This window comes from Lethenteron reissneri, chromosome 23 (genome assembly GCF_015708825.2).
Source record: "Lethenteron reissneri isolate LAM-NWPU_2019-01 chromosome 23, ASM1570882v1, whole genome shotgun sequence".
Lineage (NCBI taxonomy): Eukaryota > Metazoa > Chordata > Hyperoartia > Petromyzontiformes > Petromyzontidae > Lethenteron > Lethenteron reissneri.
In genome coordinates this window covers 20,010,556-20,028,391 of record NC_083801.1, presented here as the reverse complement: position 1 = coordinate 20,028,391, position 17,836 = coordinate 20,010,556, and the positions used below count along the sequence as shown (strand labels likewise).

At 44.0% G+C, this 17,836-nt stretch overlaps 1 protein-coding gene across 13 annotated transcripts in view; it reads left to right on the top strand.

Moving 5' to 3' along the window:
* LOC133346171 (tensin-3-like) overlaps positions 1-17,836 on the top strand; it is a 135,874-nt gene that overhangs the window by 61,245 nt on the left and 56,793 nt on the right. For 5 of the 13 annotated variants that reach the window (XM_061557648.1, XM_061557641.1, XM_061557637.1 and 2 more), the window contains 8 exons: positions 1,987-2,028; positions 5,719-5,777; positions 7,178-7,358; positions 8,503-8,553; positions 10,488-10,610; positions 12,195-12,259; positions 14,868-14,951; positions 16,414-16,517. In XM_061557648.1, coding sequence (XP_061413632.1) covers positions 7,182-7,358; positions 8,503-8,553; positions 10,488-10,610; positions 12,195-12,259; positions 14,868-14,951; positions 16,414-16,517 — 604 coding nt within the window. In that variant the 5' untranslated portion in view covers positions 1,987-2,028; positions 5,719-5,777; positions 7,178-7,181. The remainder of the gene's footprint in view (positions 1-1,986; positions 2,029-5,718; positions 5,778-7,177; positions 7,359-8,502; positions 8,554-10,487; positions 10,611-12,194; positions 12,260-14,867; positions 14,952-16,413; positions 16,518-17,836) is intronic. The other 8 variants (XM_061557639.1, XM_061557638.1, XM_061557645.1 and 5 more) reach the window with 3 other exon arrangements.

Sequence of the window (17,836 nt, the reverse complement as noted above, 5' to 3'; positions counted from 1 at the left end):
AAACTGATTGAGATGGGTTAGCCATTAAATGTAAAGAGATGCAATAATTGTTCCAGTTCCGTCGAGTGTAAAAGGTGCAGGAACATTCTCCAAATCTAGTATTGGCCCAAGACGTAGGATGCTTGGGATGTGTAATCAGGGTTTCAATGCAGGGCCTGTGTAACTAAATCGGATCAAACGTTATGATATTATCTTCGTAAATGCTTTCAAGGCAAACCTTGACCAGTGTGAAACGTAAAGGTTCAGCCCTGCAATTGCTTGCTCACACCACTGCTTGGCATAAGGGTCTCCACTGAAAGGGGGTTTAAGATAGTTCACGAGAGCTCCTGCTGATGGCCAACGCTTCCACGCTGAGCAGACGTCTTGGAAGATGTGACTCATTCATTCGAGCCCTTCCGTATTGATGGCGGATGCATTAAGAGGTCGCATTGATGGACAGAGTGGCTCTCGTTTATAATAAAAGCACCAGGCTGAATGGAAGACTGCGTCTAGACTGCATTGAAGTCGTGATGCGTGTGGATTTATAAATCACATGACCAGAATCAATAAACGTGAATGAAGGTGGATGCGACAAGCTGGTAGCACGTGGATAACGAGAGATACGATTTATTTCACTTGAGTATAACCTTCATGATTCTTCAGGTACACCTTGTAGACTTTTGATGAAATGATATGTTCAAAAGCACATCTTGGTGTTTTTTCCTCCTATTCCGTTTACTGGGCCTCATACCTTGCCGTTACGTTCAGGTCCTCAATGCAGACAAAAATGAAATCGTCTTGAAGTTACTGAGCTGCTCCCAGTCTCATGTCCATTGTGTTGTCACAGCCAGTGACCCTATCTTACCTGCCCTGCAGAAGGTGCTTTTTAGTCATAGCGCCGAGGTCATGTTGTTTCATTCCACTTATTTCCATGCCTTCAAAAGCGGAGGCATGACGGAGAGAGAGAGAGAGAGAAAAAAAAACCCCCACCGAACATAAAACCTGTGAGAATTGAAACCCTGCATTGTTCAACATTTGTTGTCGCGATCGACTCATTTGCGCGCATTTCGCTGCGCACCAACGCATAACGGTGTTTCTGCGCGAGGGCATGCACGGCACGCTGGTGGGAATGCAACTCGAGTCTGCCAATCACGGGGAATGAATCCACAACAAAATGTCACGTGTTGCTCGCTGCTGGCTCGTCGCCCGGGGATGTGTCACATCTGAGAGCCGCTTTACGGATCATTAGCAGCAGACCGCACTAAACACCGTAGGGCCCAGGACAGACTCCCCCATTGCAGCAACTGCAATGGGCCAGGGCACTCCTGCTTCGCCAAGCATGTGCCCTTGCTGATTACAAGAATGCCACGAGGCCGCGTTTGTTGATGGACGCGCGCCGACAGCTCGATGCAGGGGCTGACCGTGGTGGTTCACGGCGTGCATTTGATGCGGGAGCCCACGCTTGATGCGAGAAGGAACGCGCTATGTGCCAGCGTTGATGTATAAATGACCGTTATATCTCCATCGATATTGTTTATGGATTTTTTTGTTGTTGTTTGCTGTTTTATTGTGTTGAGTATTCTCAAGATATATTTTTTATTCCTATAAATCGCGTCTTTTGTCAGATTCTCCTGGAAATCGTACATCTACATCGACCAAAAGACGATGCATCTGAACAATTATATATCATTCTATTTTAGATATTTTTTTTTAATTGCTTGATTGAGTCATTTACATTTTTATATTTAGCGAGATGCATTCTCGTATTAACCCTTGCATACACGACCCCGAATACACGTGAGATGTGTACAACGCTAAAGCACTTGCTCGGTTATATTTTATATCGTGGGTCTCAATGGGTTTATATCATCTTCGGCTTTGATAATGGATACGGACTGTATTTTAAATTTGAAATATATATTTTCTCCTACTTCTCCCATATTCTGTACCCACATCCCCCCCACACCCTGCCCCCCCTCTCCGTTTGTCCATCTCACCCAAAACCAGCCGAGCAGTGCCAAGCTGCCGCTGATACAGCCAGAGAGGACGGTAAGCATTGACAGGTTTCTCTTGGGTATGCAGAGAACGCTCGCACATTCAGAACTGGCATGCACGAGGCAAGAAACAGCAATATCCCCGCTATGTCGATGTTCCACTCCCACACCGCTGTCACGGCTTCGCATGATGTTTTGCAGCACCGTTCGGAGGCTAATTCCTCATCTCGGACATAACCCCCCAGTAAGGCCATCCCCGCATAAAACCACAGCAGTAAAGTAGAGTGCCGTTCAGTGAAATGAAAGGCAGGCCTTTAAAGAACAGAGGAGATTTTCCCATTTGGACAGATTTACTGCAGTCCCCATTCTTTCCCTGTAGTAACACCTTTCATCTGTGCGTAAATATCCTGCCAATGGGTTCAGCGAGCCCCGAATGAGTCTGGATGCGCACGGACAACGTCCAGCTCTTGTCTCCCTGCGATGTTTGTTGAGATGTTTGCCGACTGAACCATTTTTTTTATTCCGCATATATAATGAGCGACGTTCAAATATCTTGTTTTGCGGGAAAGTCCACGCATCCCGAATAGCCGAACAAGATATTTCGTATGAAATTAGGCAAGGGAGCCAAACAATGTGTTTTTGATGCACTGCGTGTATTGGGCCTATTCTGCCCTTGAACTCAACCGTGGTTCAGAGCCAAAGGCAACTTGACACTTGAGCCTTCCTTCCTTCTGCTTCTAACTCTCCCTCATTATCTCCTGCCCTTCTCCTCTGGCCTCTTTCGCTTTAATAGCTCGTTATATTTATTCCGGTCTATTTAAAAGCGGGAAGGAACTCGATGAGGCAACAGCGGCGCCTAGAAAAAGTGTAAGCGAGGCAACGTTCACAATCGACCGAATCGCACGGCGCGAATTCACGCCGGACACGAAACGCCGCAAAGGAAAACAACAAAGTGCACGGGCAAAATGGTGGCTATAAAACTTTTCCTGCCCTGTTCCGGTCTGCTCGCCCTGGGGCCGTGTCTGTCAACTGACCCCAGGAGAAGAACTGTATCAGGGACCCAAGTTGACTCAAGAATTTGTGGAATTTGAGAAAAAAAACCTTCCAACTACCTTGTCCCCTGACCATGCATTTTGTCTAAACCACACCATTCCCAGACTCTCCTACGCTTTACATTTTTTTTTCTGTCCCCCTGCTGATGTATGCGTTGGACCTTTAAAATCCCCTGATTAACGTTCATCCGGCTGCTTTTGAATTTATGCCACTGGGATCCCTCACACTTTGTCTTTGCTCTTCCTTGCAATGTGCCCTATCAAATACGTCAATGCACGCTCATGCACAGTCCACAATTATACCGCTATTCTTTTCATGGAAGTGTCGCATTCTGTGGTTATAAGGCGTTATTAGTGAATATTCAGAGGAGACCGAGACAACCATTGTTTTTGTTTACAGTATTTTGACGTTGACTTTCATGCCCAGGTATTTAAGCTGCGCGTCTAATGCTGCCTTCGCAATCTCCTTGTGGCCAATTGCACAACACCGTTTGCGATTTTCACATAGCTCTCGTTGCCTTTGAGCCACACATGTGAGGGGTATCTCTGCTTACTATGTGTCAAGGAACCACGCTCTGTACGTTTCAAGTTGTTTTGCGTATACCACAGCCTAAATGTTATTACATATAGACAGACCTCATGAATCAGAGATCTAAACTGTCGTGCAACTGCAGTGTAAACAATTTTAGCATTAACGTACGTACACTGCTCTGGATTATCTTCTGTCAAAGTGTTCTCATGCACAAATGTGCACCAGCCAATACTCATTTCCATTGTGGTCTTGTTTCGAGTGTTGAACAGTCCGCATACCTACGGCTGTGTTTAGTTTATCAAAGTTCAATGTTGATTTTTCATTCGTGTTGCTCGCCATGTCGTGCTAATTTTCACTTACCATGGAGAATGATTGGCTGAGCCGAGCGTGACTTATTTGTGAATCAGTGACTGTGATTTTTAGCCTGTTGCTCTTTCAAGTGAACTATCCTGACCTGATCTTAATGGGCAAGCAATTAAGATAGCGAGTTTTGGAACTCCACTGGTTTGTTTTACAAAAATATATTAACGACCAACACGCCACTAACATAATACTTAATCACCCTTGAAGAAATATGCAGCAAATCGAAAGCACAAAAGCTGGTAACGCTTGCTCAGTAACACAAAGTGAGGGCTGCATTTTTTAGATTAATCATGAACAGTTCTTGGAAGTTGACCGCTGGATTAACTAAGCCTCCTGCCTCGTACACTGTACACATAGTGTGTACAAATGCCCCTACTCATGGACCAAAGGTTACAGGAATTGGCATTTGCATGTTTTAGAAGTCTCTGTTTTTAACGCAAGCCATAAATGTGCTACAGTGAACCCTTCGCCTGAATGGGTAACTGCTAACGATCACAACAATAGTGCTAAGTATTACTATGCTAAATGAATGATTAAACCATGGATTGCCTGAGTAATATTGGCAAATAAGGGCATACACAAAAATATAAAAAATTAAGATAGCAACAACATGATTGTAACAAATATATAAACATATGTTTTGTCATTCAGATAACATTTTGCAGTGGTGGTGAGATGTTACATGCCTCATCTGGTATGCAGGAGGTCGTGGGTTCGATCCCGACCCTGACGCCTGTATATTTGTAGTTTGCATGTTCTCCCCATGGTTGCGTGAATTTTTTCCGGGTCCTCCGGTTTTTCCCTCCACATTTAGAATCAACACACGCTTAGAGTATTTGGCTGCTATAAATTTCCACGTGATAAGCCACTTCGTTGAGCTATGATTTGTGGCCAGGTCGCTTCTGAAAACGAGCTGTATAGCTCAGTGGGCCTTACCTGCTAAAATAAAAGATAGTTTAGTTTTAAAAATAAATCATAATAAATTGTTTATGAGGTTTTTCACACAGGACTTCTCTCAAAACACCCTCCTAAGCGGTGTCCCACATGCCCACACTGTTACGAGAGTGTTTGTTTTCCTACAAAAGCAATATATGTAATTCTCACAGCTGGAATTAAGTAAAAATTTAGTATGATGAATTTTCTTGCGTGCAGTTATTGGTTGCCAGTCTGAACCCAGTTTAATCAGGGTTGACTGCTTGTATTTGAACCCAGCATCTCAGCCATGCCAGCTCAGTGCTCTGATCTCTGAGCCACCTGGCCATCAATTCTTAAATAACATTGTGACCCTGAATCGTGACACTTGATTTCATAATTAATTGTTGGAGTGGATTGATACATGCCTAGCTGACAAGCCCCAGTGGTACTGAATCTCATCTCACTGCTAAGCACGCTGAAGGTCATCCTTGACTTTGTCACTCTGTCGCTAGTTTCGCCACCCGCTGTCATCAATGCTCACGACTGACGCATCTTTCACAAGTGCCATTTGTTTTCATTCATAGTGGTTATGATGTCCCAGCTACTCACGTTTTCCCTAAACCACGTGTTTCTTCTATTGTATTTTTAAGCTATTTCGAGTGCGCAAATGTGTTGTTTGGCTGTTCAATTTAATAGGGATGATATTGTAGGAAATCCACAGTGAGAAGGAGGGACACGTATCAGCATTGTGGGATTTTCTACCAGTGGATCGCACTATCTCACGCTTGTTTAAGCAAATGGTCAATATGGCTCGACTTTGACTCAGGCAGCATTTTGTCAAATTGTAAAAGTGTGACGGTTGTGGGTTTTTTATTTTATTCAGACGCCCCAGGCTTCAGCAAGCGCCGCCGGGACCTACGAGCTGGTGAACCTGCCCAAGACGTGAGTGAGGCCACCCACTCCCCACTGCCACTCGCTCCCCACACTCCCTCTCCACCTCCCCTCTTCCTGTTTTCTCAGTAAACTGCACGTCCGTTAACATTTAAGGCACGTTAATTGCAGAGAGTAGTAAGCTTGCAGTGTACAGCCTACGCTGTGGGTGAGTGGGGCCTGTTGGCTCATACTGCACAAGCCCCCGCCAAGGGGAGGCATCGTTTAGAAAGAAGCTCGTTTGTGCAAATGCTTTAAATACGGTCTCAAAGTTTGGTAAAGGCATCCCTCGGGGTCAGCTAAGGGCATAGAATCAGCGCTCATTGAGGATTTTTACAGGTTGCCTTGGCCTCAAATGAGCTAAAATAGTGTCTGTTCGCTCGTTTATATATTGCTTACATTGCCTGCTGTATGCCCTTTGCACTATTGCCTGCAAAAAAAATTACAAGAATGGCAACCATCTCTGTGTTCTCATATTCCTCAACATGCACTGCATACGCTCATAGCATCCAGTGAATTAATACTATGCAGTGTAAATTTAGCATGCGCCAAAGATACGTATACAAATGCCATATGCAGTGACTCAAATCATCAATGAATGCAAACTAAGAAGTGAGGCAGTGACATTCCTCTGGGTTTTGCTGGACAGAAAGCAAGTTGCTGACCTATTCATGAGAAATTAGAGTTTTATCCGATTGATTTCGTTTTTTTTCTTGGGATGAGCTCTCACATGCAAGGTACAACAATATTCAAAAGGGATTTTTTTCTGGCAGTTCAAAATCCCAAATTGTGCCCTGGTGACTGAGGAGTTTAATGATGCAGAGACTCAAACCTGCAATATTCATTCTTAAACTCACGATACACTCATCACATTGCATGTGTTTAAATTAATATTTTAGATTTTTGTATGTTGTATTTAATGGGTTCACATTACAGCTACAAGTGATGCTACCATTTACTGAAACGTAAATAATGAAATAATAGATGGTTGAGACTTTAACCGAATTGTGGTGACCCTGAGTTGCGACAATGCATCAAATCACCAGGGGATGTGAATCGTTATACCCCTATGATTGACACTGATGGAGATTTCCTTTGGCTGAGAATATCGAATTAATTTGTGACCGATCAAACCCTCCCACGTCGGATAACGATTCCGGGTGCGTTTTTTCTACACCAATCAGCCCAAACGGGAGCTCTTTCAGATGCGCTTCTACGGCCGTCTGGAACATTCTTCCGATATTATAAAGCAACTGGAGCTATGCACTTCTAAATCTAGATTGAAAACTAATTTATTTACAACTGCTTTTTATATACATTTTTTTGTTCTTCCCCCGCACCTCCGATTAGCACGTTTGGCTTCGCATGGTGTGAAATAAGTTCAACATACGCACATATAACATAGACTACAGGCATATGTCCTGCAGGGCACGCGTGGCCGAGATGGAGGCCCCCTTCGAGTTCGACCTGACGTACATCACGGAGCGTATCATCGCCACCACGCTCCCGCCCGGCATCCCGGAGCACGCGCACCAGAGCAGCCTCCGCGACATCGCCGGCATGCTCACCTCCAAGCACGCCGACAAATACCTGGTGGGTCGGTCGTACAGATTACAAAGATCCCCCGTATAGCCTGAACAGACTGTTGTGGCAAGTGCAGTTCGCGAGCATATATGAAGGCTGGCACGGCGCACGAGGGGTTCGGTGGCCAGCACCATACCCGGCCGCCTTTGTCTCGCCAGTGGCGATGTTTACACACCACACCATGTACTCATTTGAGGCTGAGTCGACCTAGGGGAGGCCCATGACCGGTTCAGATAATCGTCGCTGGTGTTGGCCGTGTGTGGGAATCGAACTCGGATCACCGGGTTCGTAGCGCAGCATGCGAACCGCTACACTACCGCATGCTCACACGCGCTCAAGCGAATTCAAACGTGACCAAAGACAACACTGTTTAATTGTGCCGCATCTCCGATGTTAAGCAAGGTTAGAGTGTGGATGGTACTCGTATCGGTGACTACTGTGCACAAAACAGGTGTTGTAGGCTGTTGAAGGCCTTATCCAGCAGTGGATTTGACAAAAGTGGATTGACAGTAGGTCCGCACATGTGCATATGTCCATACTCTGGATCCCTCCAGCAAGAAGCAAAGCACTCACTAACGGAAGGACTGAAACATACCAATGCACGACCTTCTTGATAAAGTGTCCTGAGGTTCATTGAGGCATTCCTGAAGGATTGGCATTTTTTGCATAAATCAACTTGCATTCAACAGGCAGAGCCCCGCACACTTACACAGAGACGCCTGTAATCCCAAAGATTGGTGGATAATGCACCGATGGAGCCTGCAGGGCAATAGATGCCTCTTGGAAGCAGTCGAACAAGGTTGGTTTCTCACGAAGGCGATGTGTTTGTATATTTGAGTGTTATGCTAGTTACTGCAATTTCCTCCCACATGCACGAGTAATGAAAATGTATTGAGACTGAATGTGTTTTTCCCTGTTGAACAAATAAATTATTGGTATATGGGGGATACTGTAAAAGTCCGTGGTCCACATTCCATAGGTTTTGGTGCGCCCACATATAAATGCCACATTCATTCTGCACAAGCAGCGAGTGTTCACTGGTGTACATCCACAAACAATGCTAAAGCATGCGGTATATGTGTATATGTGTACAAATTCTTGTACATGTAAAAGCGTATACAATATGCGAATGGTGCTTGTCTTGCATTTGCAGATCATTAATCTTTCCGGAAGGCGGAATGAGATGCTACAACTCAACCCACAGGTGTGTACAGGTGGTCACGCGCTCACAAGCACACTCTCCTCATTGTATGCGTATGCTGTGAATAACGTGTGCCAACAAAATACAAAGGAAAAGAAAAGCAACATTGATGCGAATACGACTAAACACAAAGATGGCTCATTTAGTCTCGCAGACTGTTGGGGAAAGTGCTGTTGGCAAGCCCCTGGCTAAGAGTGGCATTGCACAAAGGATCCGTGAGACCAACATCGTGATAATTACTGCTGGTGTATTCACCGTAAAAAAAATTACCCGCCATCTGCTTCACAGTGGACGTTAAAGATCCAGTGGCGTCATTCACACGAGTAAGCAATCGTGGTAAGGGTGTCATTGTCTAAATGTAATAAAATACCTGCATATTTCTCAAATGGGATTGTACACATCATTCATTAGTCCCTACTGCGAACACTTTGCAGATCCCTCCTGGCGAAGATTCATGAGACTGCTGGGTAAACAAGTGGTAATAATAAAAATAATAACAGCTTTGCCTCCACAGTGGTGACCTGTACACACCACACCAGGTCGAGTTAATTTGGAGGAGACTCAGAAGTAGGGATAGGTTGAGATGCTACTTGTCGCTGATGTCGTACATGGCCATGAAACAAACCGAGGTCGCCTGGGATTGTAGCGTATTGTGCAAATCTACGTGGCACCACTACCCCCTCATAGCCACACACAAAAAACGCATACAATTAGTCGCATGCATACACTCTCACCAAATTCATAAAAACAAGTGCTTAAACAAGCATGAATTGGAGCTTCTCCATTTATTTATTAACATACATTGCTACAAATAGATTTATTCACATCTCGAACCTAACTTTCTCAATATATCTTAATTATGCTATAATGCCACGAGGCAAAGGGGAGATGCATCTTTACCCCATTTGAGACACTGATGGGAAACAGCCTTGGAATGTGACATTCCAGGACCTTTCCCGGTGTGTTTTCCATTGCCCTCCATAACCATCCACAGTGGCGTTTAGCTGTGGGGATTACCAGAAGACGTATTTCAGCAGTTCACGTTAAACTATTATTTTGATAGCGTTTGTGACCAAGCAATGGAACGGTACACATGTACAGAGACAAAGATCCACCAAGTAGCCTTTGGGGCAAGTGCAGTTAGCGAACACCTATGAAGGCCGCCATGGCACATGAGGGCCATCACAATGCTTGGCCGCGTTTCTCTCCCCAGCGCTGATGTTTACACGCCACACGAGCTACTTATTTGAGGCTGCATCGTATGAGGGGATGGTCTAGCACCGTTTCAGATATTCGCCACTGTTATTGGTCATGAGCGGGAATCGAACGCAGGTCACCGGGTTTGTAGTGCAGTGCACTAACCACTGTGCCATTGCTTCCCACAAACATTTGTAACAAACGCACACAACCTTATTGATGCACCATCATCATCACCACCACATGATATAAAAACAAAAGCCTCACTCGAGGACAAGGTGGTTAGGATACCACTGTAAAAAAAAAGCAGCGGGGCAAAGGTAAACATGCATTGCACCACACGTGTTACCTTGACAAGCAAAAACAACAAGTCATGTTGTGCCCAATGAGGTGCGAGTGAGACAAAGAAAAATGAGTTGAAAATAAATGTTTCCAATGTCGTTGATGAATTGGTCTGTACAAATGGGGAAACCACAGTGAGTGGATAACTACCAACTCTTTTCAAGGCAACTGGCGAGTGTGGAAGAGTAGCCCACCAAAGATAATCTCGAGTGGATCTCCAGAGACCCTTCCACTAGCAGTGGCATGAGCAAGTAATTGCAGGGCTGCACCATTGCCTTCAGCTATTCGGTACGATTGAGATGATATGCCTGCTTAGATGAGTGGTTGACTTTTGATGTAAAAGCTGCCTGGGGGCTGCGCATGTTTTCTGGGGAGTAACGATGTGGCGTGGCGTGCAGGTGTTGGATTTTGGCTGGCCCTCGCGCCACGCGCCTCACCTGGACACGCTGTGTAGCATCTGCAAGGCCATCGACTCCTGGCTCAACTCACACCCCCTGCATGTCACTGTGCTTCACTGTGCGGTCAGCAGGGCAAAGGGTTTATAGGGTTCAGGGGTGACTCTCGATTCAATATTCACAAAGGGGCGTTTTCAGGTGTGCAATGGCTGTGTGAGCAAGCCTGGTCAACGGTCAGTATGGCATCTGTGATAGTCCATAAAAGGCACAATCGGTCATCGGGACCTGTACAACTATTTCACCAAAGACAGGATTGGTTATGAAGACCTCTATGTAAACCAATCAAAGGCATAGTTACCAGGAGCTGTAATATCATTGTATCAGCACACACATTACTGCTTCAGCAAATTGTATTATTAGTAAAAAATGGAGATGTAAAGAGTAGAAATTTTAATTCAAACAAAAAATATCGGTATTTGGCCAACTGGCCTAAAAACATAGTTTTTGTTACTTTTAGTTATACACAAGAAACATATAAATAATAATAATGGCACACACGTGTGCAAATTGTTTATGTAGAGTGCTTCTGAAAAAAATGGAAAAAGGAAATTGCAGAATGTTAGAACATTGCTGCGTAAACAAACAGGAACACGGAAATAATTACCGTCCAATGCTGATGGAGGCATCAGCCTTCCAGCACTCGTGGTTCCGTAATGACTCAAAAAATCCCACTCGTCAGGATTTGCAAGCCTAGAAGGGGCTCGCGTTGGCATTAAGAGCACAGGGTCACTTAAGGTGTTGTTACTTCAGGCCTATGGATTAGGTTTTTCTTATTTACAAGAAGCCCAGTTTAGTGGTGAAATTTACTGAGCCGGAAATGCTTGGCAGCACACATCTTCAAGTTGCCAACTCTCCAAGGTCTGGGCTGATTATGCCCTAATTGATGGAAATTATATCATCTTATTTAATCATATAACTCCTTGGACATATCTAAAGTAGTTACCTTGAAGCAATAGGCCTCATTCAAAACGCGAATGTTTCACAAATTTAAACGTTGACAAATTTTAATGTTTAACAATGTCATTTTGACATTTACCGTTTTTTTTGCACCCTGCGTGTTTTGGATGAGGAATGTGCAGATTTGGAGTGGAAAGTGAACCTCTTAGTAAATCATAGAAGCACAGAAGCTGATAAACTTCTGTTATGTCAGTTTTACAGCGATCGTGCAGCCTTGGAGCACTGTAGTGTGTCTGGAAGTCAGAACTCAGGGTGGCAGCATCACTGACAAATTCCATTCTGGTGTTGCCGCCTTCACATTATAAAAAAACAACCCTAACCTGGCACATCTGCCAATCAGTGCTCTTTTCATGGGTCACCGTGACAATGTTGATGCCCTCTGAGTTACGACCCTTGAGCCACGTACCATTTACAGCCCCAGGTTTTTTTTTAAGCTGGAGCGAATTTGCTGGTAATTCTTTCTCTCGGGCACATGCTAGCGATCGTCTCCAGAGCACGTGAATATTGTCCCTTACACACGTTTTCTCTCTCTGGGGTTTGACACTGAAAAATCGGATAATGCACGGCCGTTGTATAAATCAGATGTGGAATGTGTGTGGCATACATGTGCAGTACATGTTAGGTATGTTGGGCTCCTCTGTGGTCTCTGGCCGCTGTCTCTAAATTGTTCTTTTTCTCTTCGCCCCTCTTCAGGGTAACAGCGGGAGTGCCGGTGTTGTTATCGCTGCCTTTATGCACTACAGTGCCATCTGTGCCAGGTGTGTGCACTGACATATTGGGTGTTCATCGCCACATTGTGTCTGCCTGCATGTATGTAAGAGACGTATGTATGTAAGAGACTGTTTGTGTGCGTTAACGAATGTTTAATATCAGAAATGTTTAAAATACACAATTAAATGTGCTTCTGAACTCTTCAGAAACACAAAGGATTAGTTTTTTTTCCTGTTTATTTAGCGCTAAAATATTACGACACTGCAAAGTGCCTTTTCAATCCTAAACTAGGAAAATATAAAGCCAAGTAACACTGAGGCATAAAGGAACACCGAGTCAAGGCCATCCGAGACCCAGGGATAAACAATGGCCCATGCCCACAAGGGTACACACAGCCACTGAGAATCCCAGAATCAGCAGAGTGCAAGGGGAAGTCTGGAAAAGCGATGGGACAAAATGGCCACCATTCTGGCACACCACCGATCCCCACAAACCACCAAACCGCACCACCTTTGGCAAGGCAGTGACAAGGCCCCTTGAGAGACGTTATAACACTGTAATTCCATAGATGCAAGGCCCCAGAGGAGACCTCAAGCCACAAATGTCGTAGCAGAAAAACCCAGAAATGCAGCAAGGCTGAGTGAGTGCCCAAGCATTGCTAGTTACCTCTCAGAATGAGACACGATGGAAGAGGTAAGGTCGGGGAGGCCAGGAGAGGGCCAAGAGGTTGAACAGCCAAGCCGGCCTAAAACATAGATACAAATAACAATTAAATCATAAAAATAGCTTTTAAAAGGTCTCAGACCTGCTTCTTCCAGCTAGTTTCAGTTAAAAGGGATTTTTTTATTACCATGTCACCTTTGTGATAGGGTAGACAGATAATGGTGGCCAATAATTGTGAGCAAAGAGCATATAACATGAGAGGTCAAGCCTTTGTAGACACTTCGTAGAATTGGTTCCTGACAATTTACAAAGTAACAAAATGTAACAAAATTACTGTCACTCTTAGACCCTCCCCACAACCCCTGACCAACCTCTCAGAACCTATTGCAGTGTCAAGCAGAACGCTATTAGAAAACATGAACACTCACCAGAGCAAATGTCAGATCCACTCGTGTTTTGTCAAACACATCCTTATATCATTCATGGGTGACCAAGAGATTTTATCTCAATTTCAACAAGTCCATACATTTAACCAGATTTTAAAGAAGCTTATAAATTTATGACGTTTTACTCTAGAACATCAATGGCTCGGTATTTAATTGTATTATTGTTATTCTAGATTTGAAGCTTTCTGGACTGCAAGGATTCATACTCTTAGGTTTTTTCGGTAAAGTCACGTAGGTAAAAAATTATAATAAAATAAAAATATTATTTTTACCTACGTGACTTTACCGAAAAAACTTAAGAGTATTATTGTTATTCTTTGAAAGTACTGCATTAATTTTAATTGTGCAGCTTAGTCTATTTTGCAGTACTGACGTCTAGCCAGGTGACTAGTTTGAATCACAACAGCGATGAACACCTCCATACACAACCTTATCGGTTGACATACATGTTTCATATTATCCCGGCAATTCTATACTTTTCTTTTGTATATTAATTTTATGGAAAAAAATCACCTGCTTTCATTTAATATTTTGCCCAAATTTTAACTGCCTCAATAATGGCAACGGGTGACTGATTAGGATCCACCACTTCTTTGTCTCATACTGCATTGGCTCTTCATGTGACAGTCACCGCATCGCACGGCGCTTTCAGGTGCGCTTCTGCGGCCGTCTGGAACGCTCTTCCTTCCGATATGAGGAAGCCACTGGGGGGAGCTATGGCGCTTTGAAATGTAGATTGAAAACTTTATTTCTTTAGAACTGGGTTTTGTGTTGAGTTTGTTGTCCTTCCACCCACACCTCTGATTAGCGCGAAAGAAGTTCAACATACATACGTGCATATGATGCTGTTTGCTCATAATGGGTGGACACAACTATCCGAATATATATGAGTGAAACAAGGAATGACATTCCCTCTACTCTTTCACAAAGGTGGATGGGTCAATAGTCGCACCCACAAAAAATCGTCTGAGGCCAGAAGTTAATTTCTCCGAAGCATCCAGAAGTAAATGTTTGTCACACTCATGTTGCTTCACCCCGTTGTGTCTGTGTAGTTAGCTCCTAATATATCTCAGCAATTCGACACTGGTCGCACACGTGTATTGTAACGCGAGTGCATGCCACACAGTGCATGCTATGACTATGAATGATGTGTACATGTCAATGGATGAGTGAGCGTGTAGGTATTGCATATTTATGCAAGTATTTAGTATGTAGGTTTGTGTATGCGCAAGTGTATATTTAAAAATACTCATGATCACGTGTGTATGTGTGTATAAGCGTTCGTTTATAGGGAGCTCATGGCTAACACCGGTTACAATAATCTGAAACGGTCCTGGGCCTCCCCCGGATCGACTCAGCCGCAAATGAGTACCTGGTGTGATGTATCACAAGGGAGACAAAGGCGGCTGGGTGTGGTACTGGCCACCCACCGCCTTGTGTGCCGTGATGGCCTTCATAGGTGCTCGCTAACAACACTTGCTCCAACAGTCTGTGAAGGCTATACGGGGGATCTTTGTTTTTGTTTTCGTGTGTGCGTGTACCACAGTGCGGATCAGGCTCTGGACAGATTTGCCATGAAGAGGTTTTACGTGGAAAAGTTTGCGTCACTCACCCAACCCTCACAGCAACGGTAAAGCACACGGCCGATGATTGACAACAGTCAGCACATAGCATACAGGCACGTAGCATGCACTTTACAAAATGTAAATGTCAAAACTATGTGCTGAATGAATAGAGATTACTGTATTTGACACATCATTATGATGGTCTCCGGGTTTTCAAATAACATCTTTTGGAGATTTAAATAGGAATTTAATCTCGAGTACTTCACCAGGAACATATTTTAAATACTGTACATGAAATAACACGGCAACATTTCAACGTTCCATGATATGAAGTGATCTGTTGTCAATATCACCACTGAGATTTTAAGCCACCGCAAGTTATAACGCAGAGGAACTGTGACAATGAAATGTTATGCTGCCCACTGCATGGTTTTATAAGACAAGGTCAGCGTCAGGTGACTGGGGTCACTTGGGGGTCACATAAAAAGCTTTAAGAGGTCACTTGGGGTCACTTTGAAGGCGTTCCGTGTAGGAGCTGCCCCTCTACTGGAATGTGCATCCAGGGGTAGATCGAGTCCAGCTGTAGGAATGAGCACATTAATCTGTATTCACGCTGATATATTCACATGAAATAAGGATATCTGTTCACTTAATTTATTGAGGCAAAGGGGGACAGCAAGATACGACATTTGAGTTTTACCAGCAGTCACTGTATTTTCTTTATATAAGACGCTTTTACATTGCTGCACACCCGTGGCAAACTTTATTGTTTTTCTTCTGTAGAAAAACCGAATCTTATCTCTGTGATCAAACATAATCATTTTATGGCACTGCTATCCCTAATAAAAGGCAAAGAGTCGAATAAACTTTCACAAATATGCACTTTGTAAAAGTAGCATCGGTGTAGGCTGAATGTGACACCCTGAGATTTCTACACCGTGCAGGCTTCACACGTGGCCTTGTTGTGGTGAACATCCTTCGTGACAGGGCCGTCAATTCAATTCGCGCGAACAAAGTTCGGTTGTTCCCATTATTGTGACGATTCATCTCACCAAACTCCATTCCTCAACCTCATATCAGAAACAATGAATGCAAGTGAATTGGGGTACCCTGCTTGGAATGCACACATTTAATATTTTCCTAATTAGCTCTAGGGATGTAGTGGCGCAGAGCCTGATATTGTCAAATGCGGGCTTGTAGATGATAAGGGGTAGACTACATCAGGGTGCCATTAGACTCTTTCATTTGGCACAATTCTGCTGCAATTAATGTAAAATTTCACTCACATGTGTGAGAATTAGCGATTACACATTGGTAATATTTCTACTCATAATTTAACAGCTGCTGTCATTTTTGGTTTCATTAACCACACACTGTGTAACGTAATGAAAGACTTTAAAACACACATAGCCGAAACTCAATTTTGACACTATAGCTTTAAGCCTAATATGAGGTCCTTTCTCTGTGCTGCTCATTAAAGGCCCCTTGGCACTCTTTGCAATTAACGCTGCTGTCGCTGCTGTGTAGGTACGTGTATTATTTCAACGGCCTACTGTCAGGTTCCATCAAGATGAACAGTGCCCCTGTGTACCTCTCCCACATCCTCCTTCATGGCGCATGGGGTCCCCCAGGTCTGGAACACACACACGCGCACACACACACATCCACGCATCTGCACACACACACGTGCACACGCGCACACGCACACACTCCACAACCACATGTGCAGGCACACATGCACGGACATTCACACGTGCACATAAACGCACATACATATCTACGCACACGTGCACACACATGCGTACAATATTCGTATTTTGTACACACAGTCATGTGTGCCCCCATGCATACACATGTTGCACAGAGAAGTAGTTATTTACTATATCTCATATCATGTATACAGTGTCACATACAAAGTGGAGCACATATATACCTGCGAATGTAATTACACGCATGAATATACAAGTACACATGTATAACACCTGCATGCGAACACACCAACAACTCTCAACAGCCAAGTTTATCTCCTTATGCGTGCACTTCTTTTGAAGCGTGAGGCTGGCCTCCTGCTTATGAGCATTGCAACAAATGTGGACAAAATTGTGTGCAGTACTATTGGTGCCCCATAAAAATGCGTAACTTCATTTAAAAAAAACTCAGAAGACACCGTAAGGGTGCAGTGATCGCTGCAGTGGGCATCTGCTGTAGAAACTCGTGACGCTCAAGCGAAGGCGCATTGATGTGGTCGACCTCGCCCAGCTTGTATTGGAAACAGGTGTCCACCGCTTCACGATCATCGCCACTTGTCTGTGTTAGCTGTGCTGAACTGTGAGCTGGGCGTTGTTGCCCACCGGAATTGTCTCGGCTTTTATTCTTTTGGAGAGAAGCTAAGAGTGACCGGATTCACGAATTCATGCATTCCATCGTTTTGTGGTGCCGGTATAGCAACCGCGTAGAGATCTGGAGTGCTGCTTGGATGTTCGCCTTTTGGGCCAACGTGGCTTCATGTGTTACATCTATCGGTTCAGCACATTTATAATGCTCAATCATCATTCGGTGATCTAACTAGTCATAGTGATCAATCTACTGTTGGATTGAACATCCCCAAATCTGTGATATAATAGTCCATCGAGCAACTGCGATTAAGATGATTTCACTATTCTCAATGGATGGTCTCTCAGACTTGTTTACGCCGATGGCTGCAGTTCCTTATTTCGTCTCGACCACGAGCAATCATCTCTTATAGAAACGTGTCCTGCCCAAGCCCACTTACTTTCCTTAAGAATCAGTATCATGGCCTTAATTTGAATATGTCCTCTTGGCCATAATGTGAAATCACTTATTTTGCTTTCTGTGGCTGAGCTTAAATAGAAAACAATGTGCATCTCTCCATTTTTTGTGTTAGCATTTCAGATTTTGTTCTATTTTCTTTGTGCATATCGATGTTTCG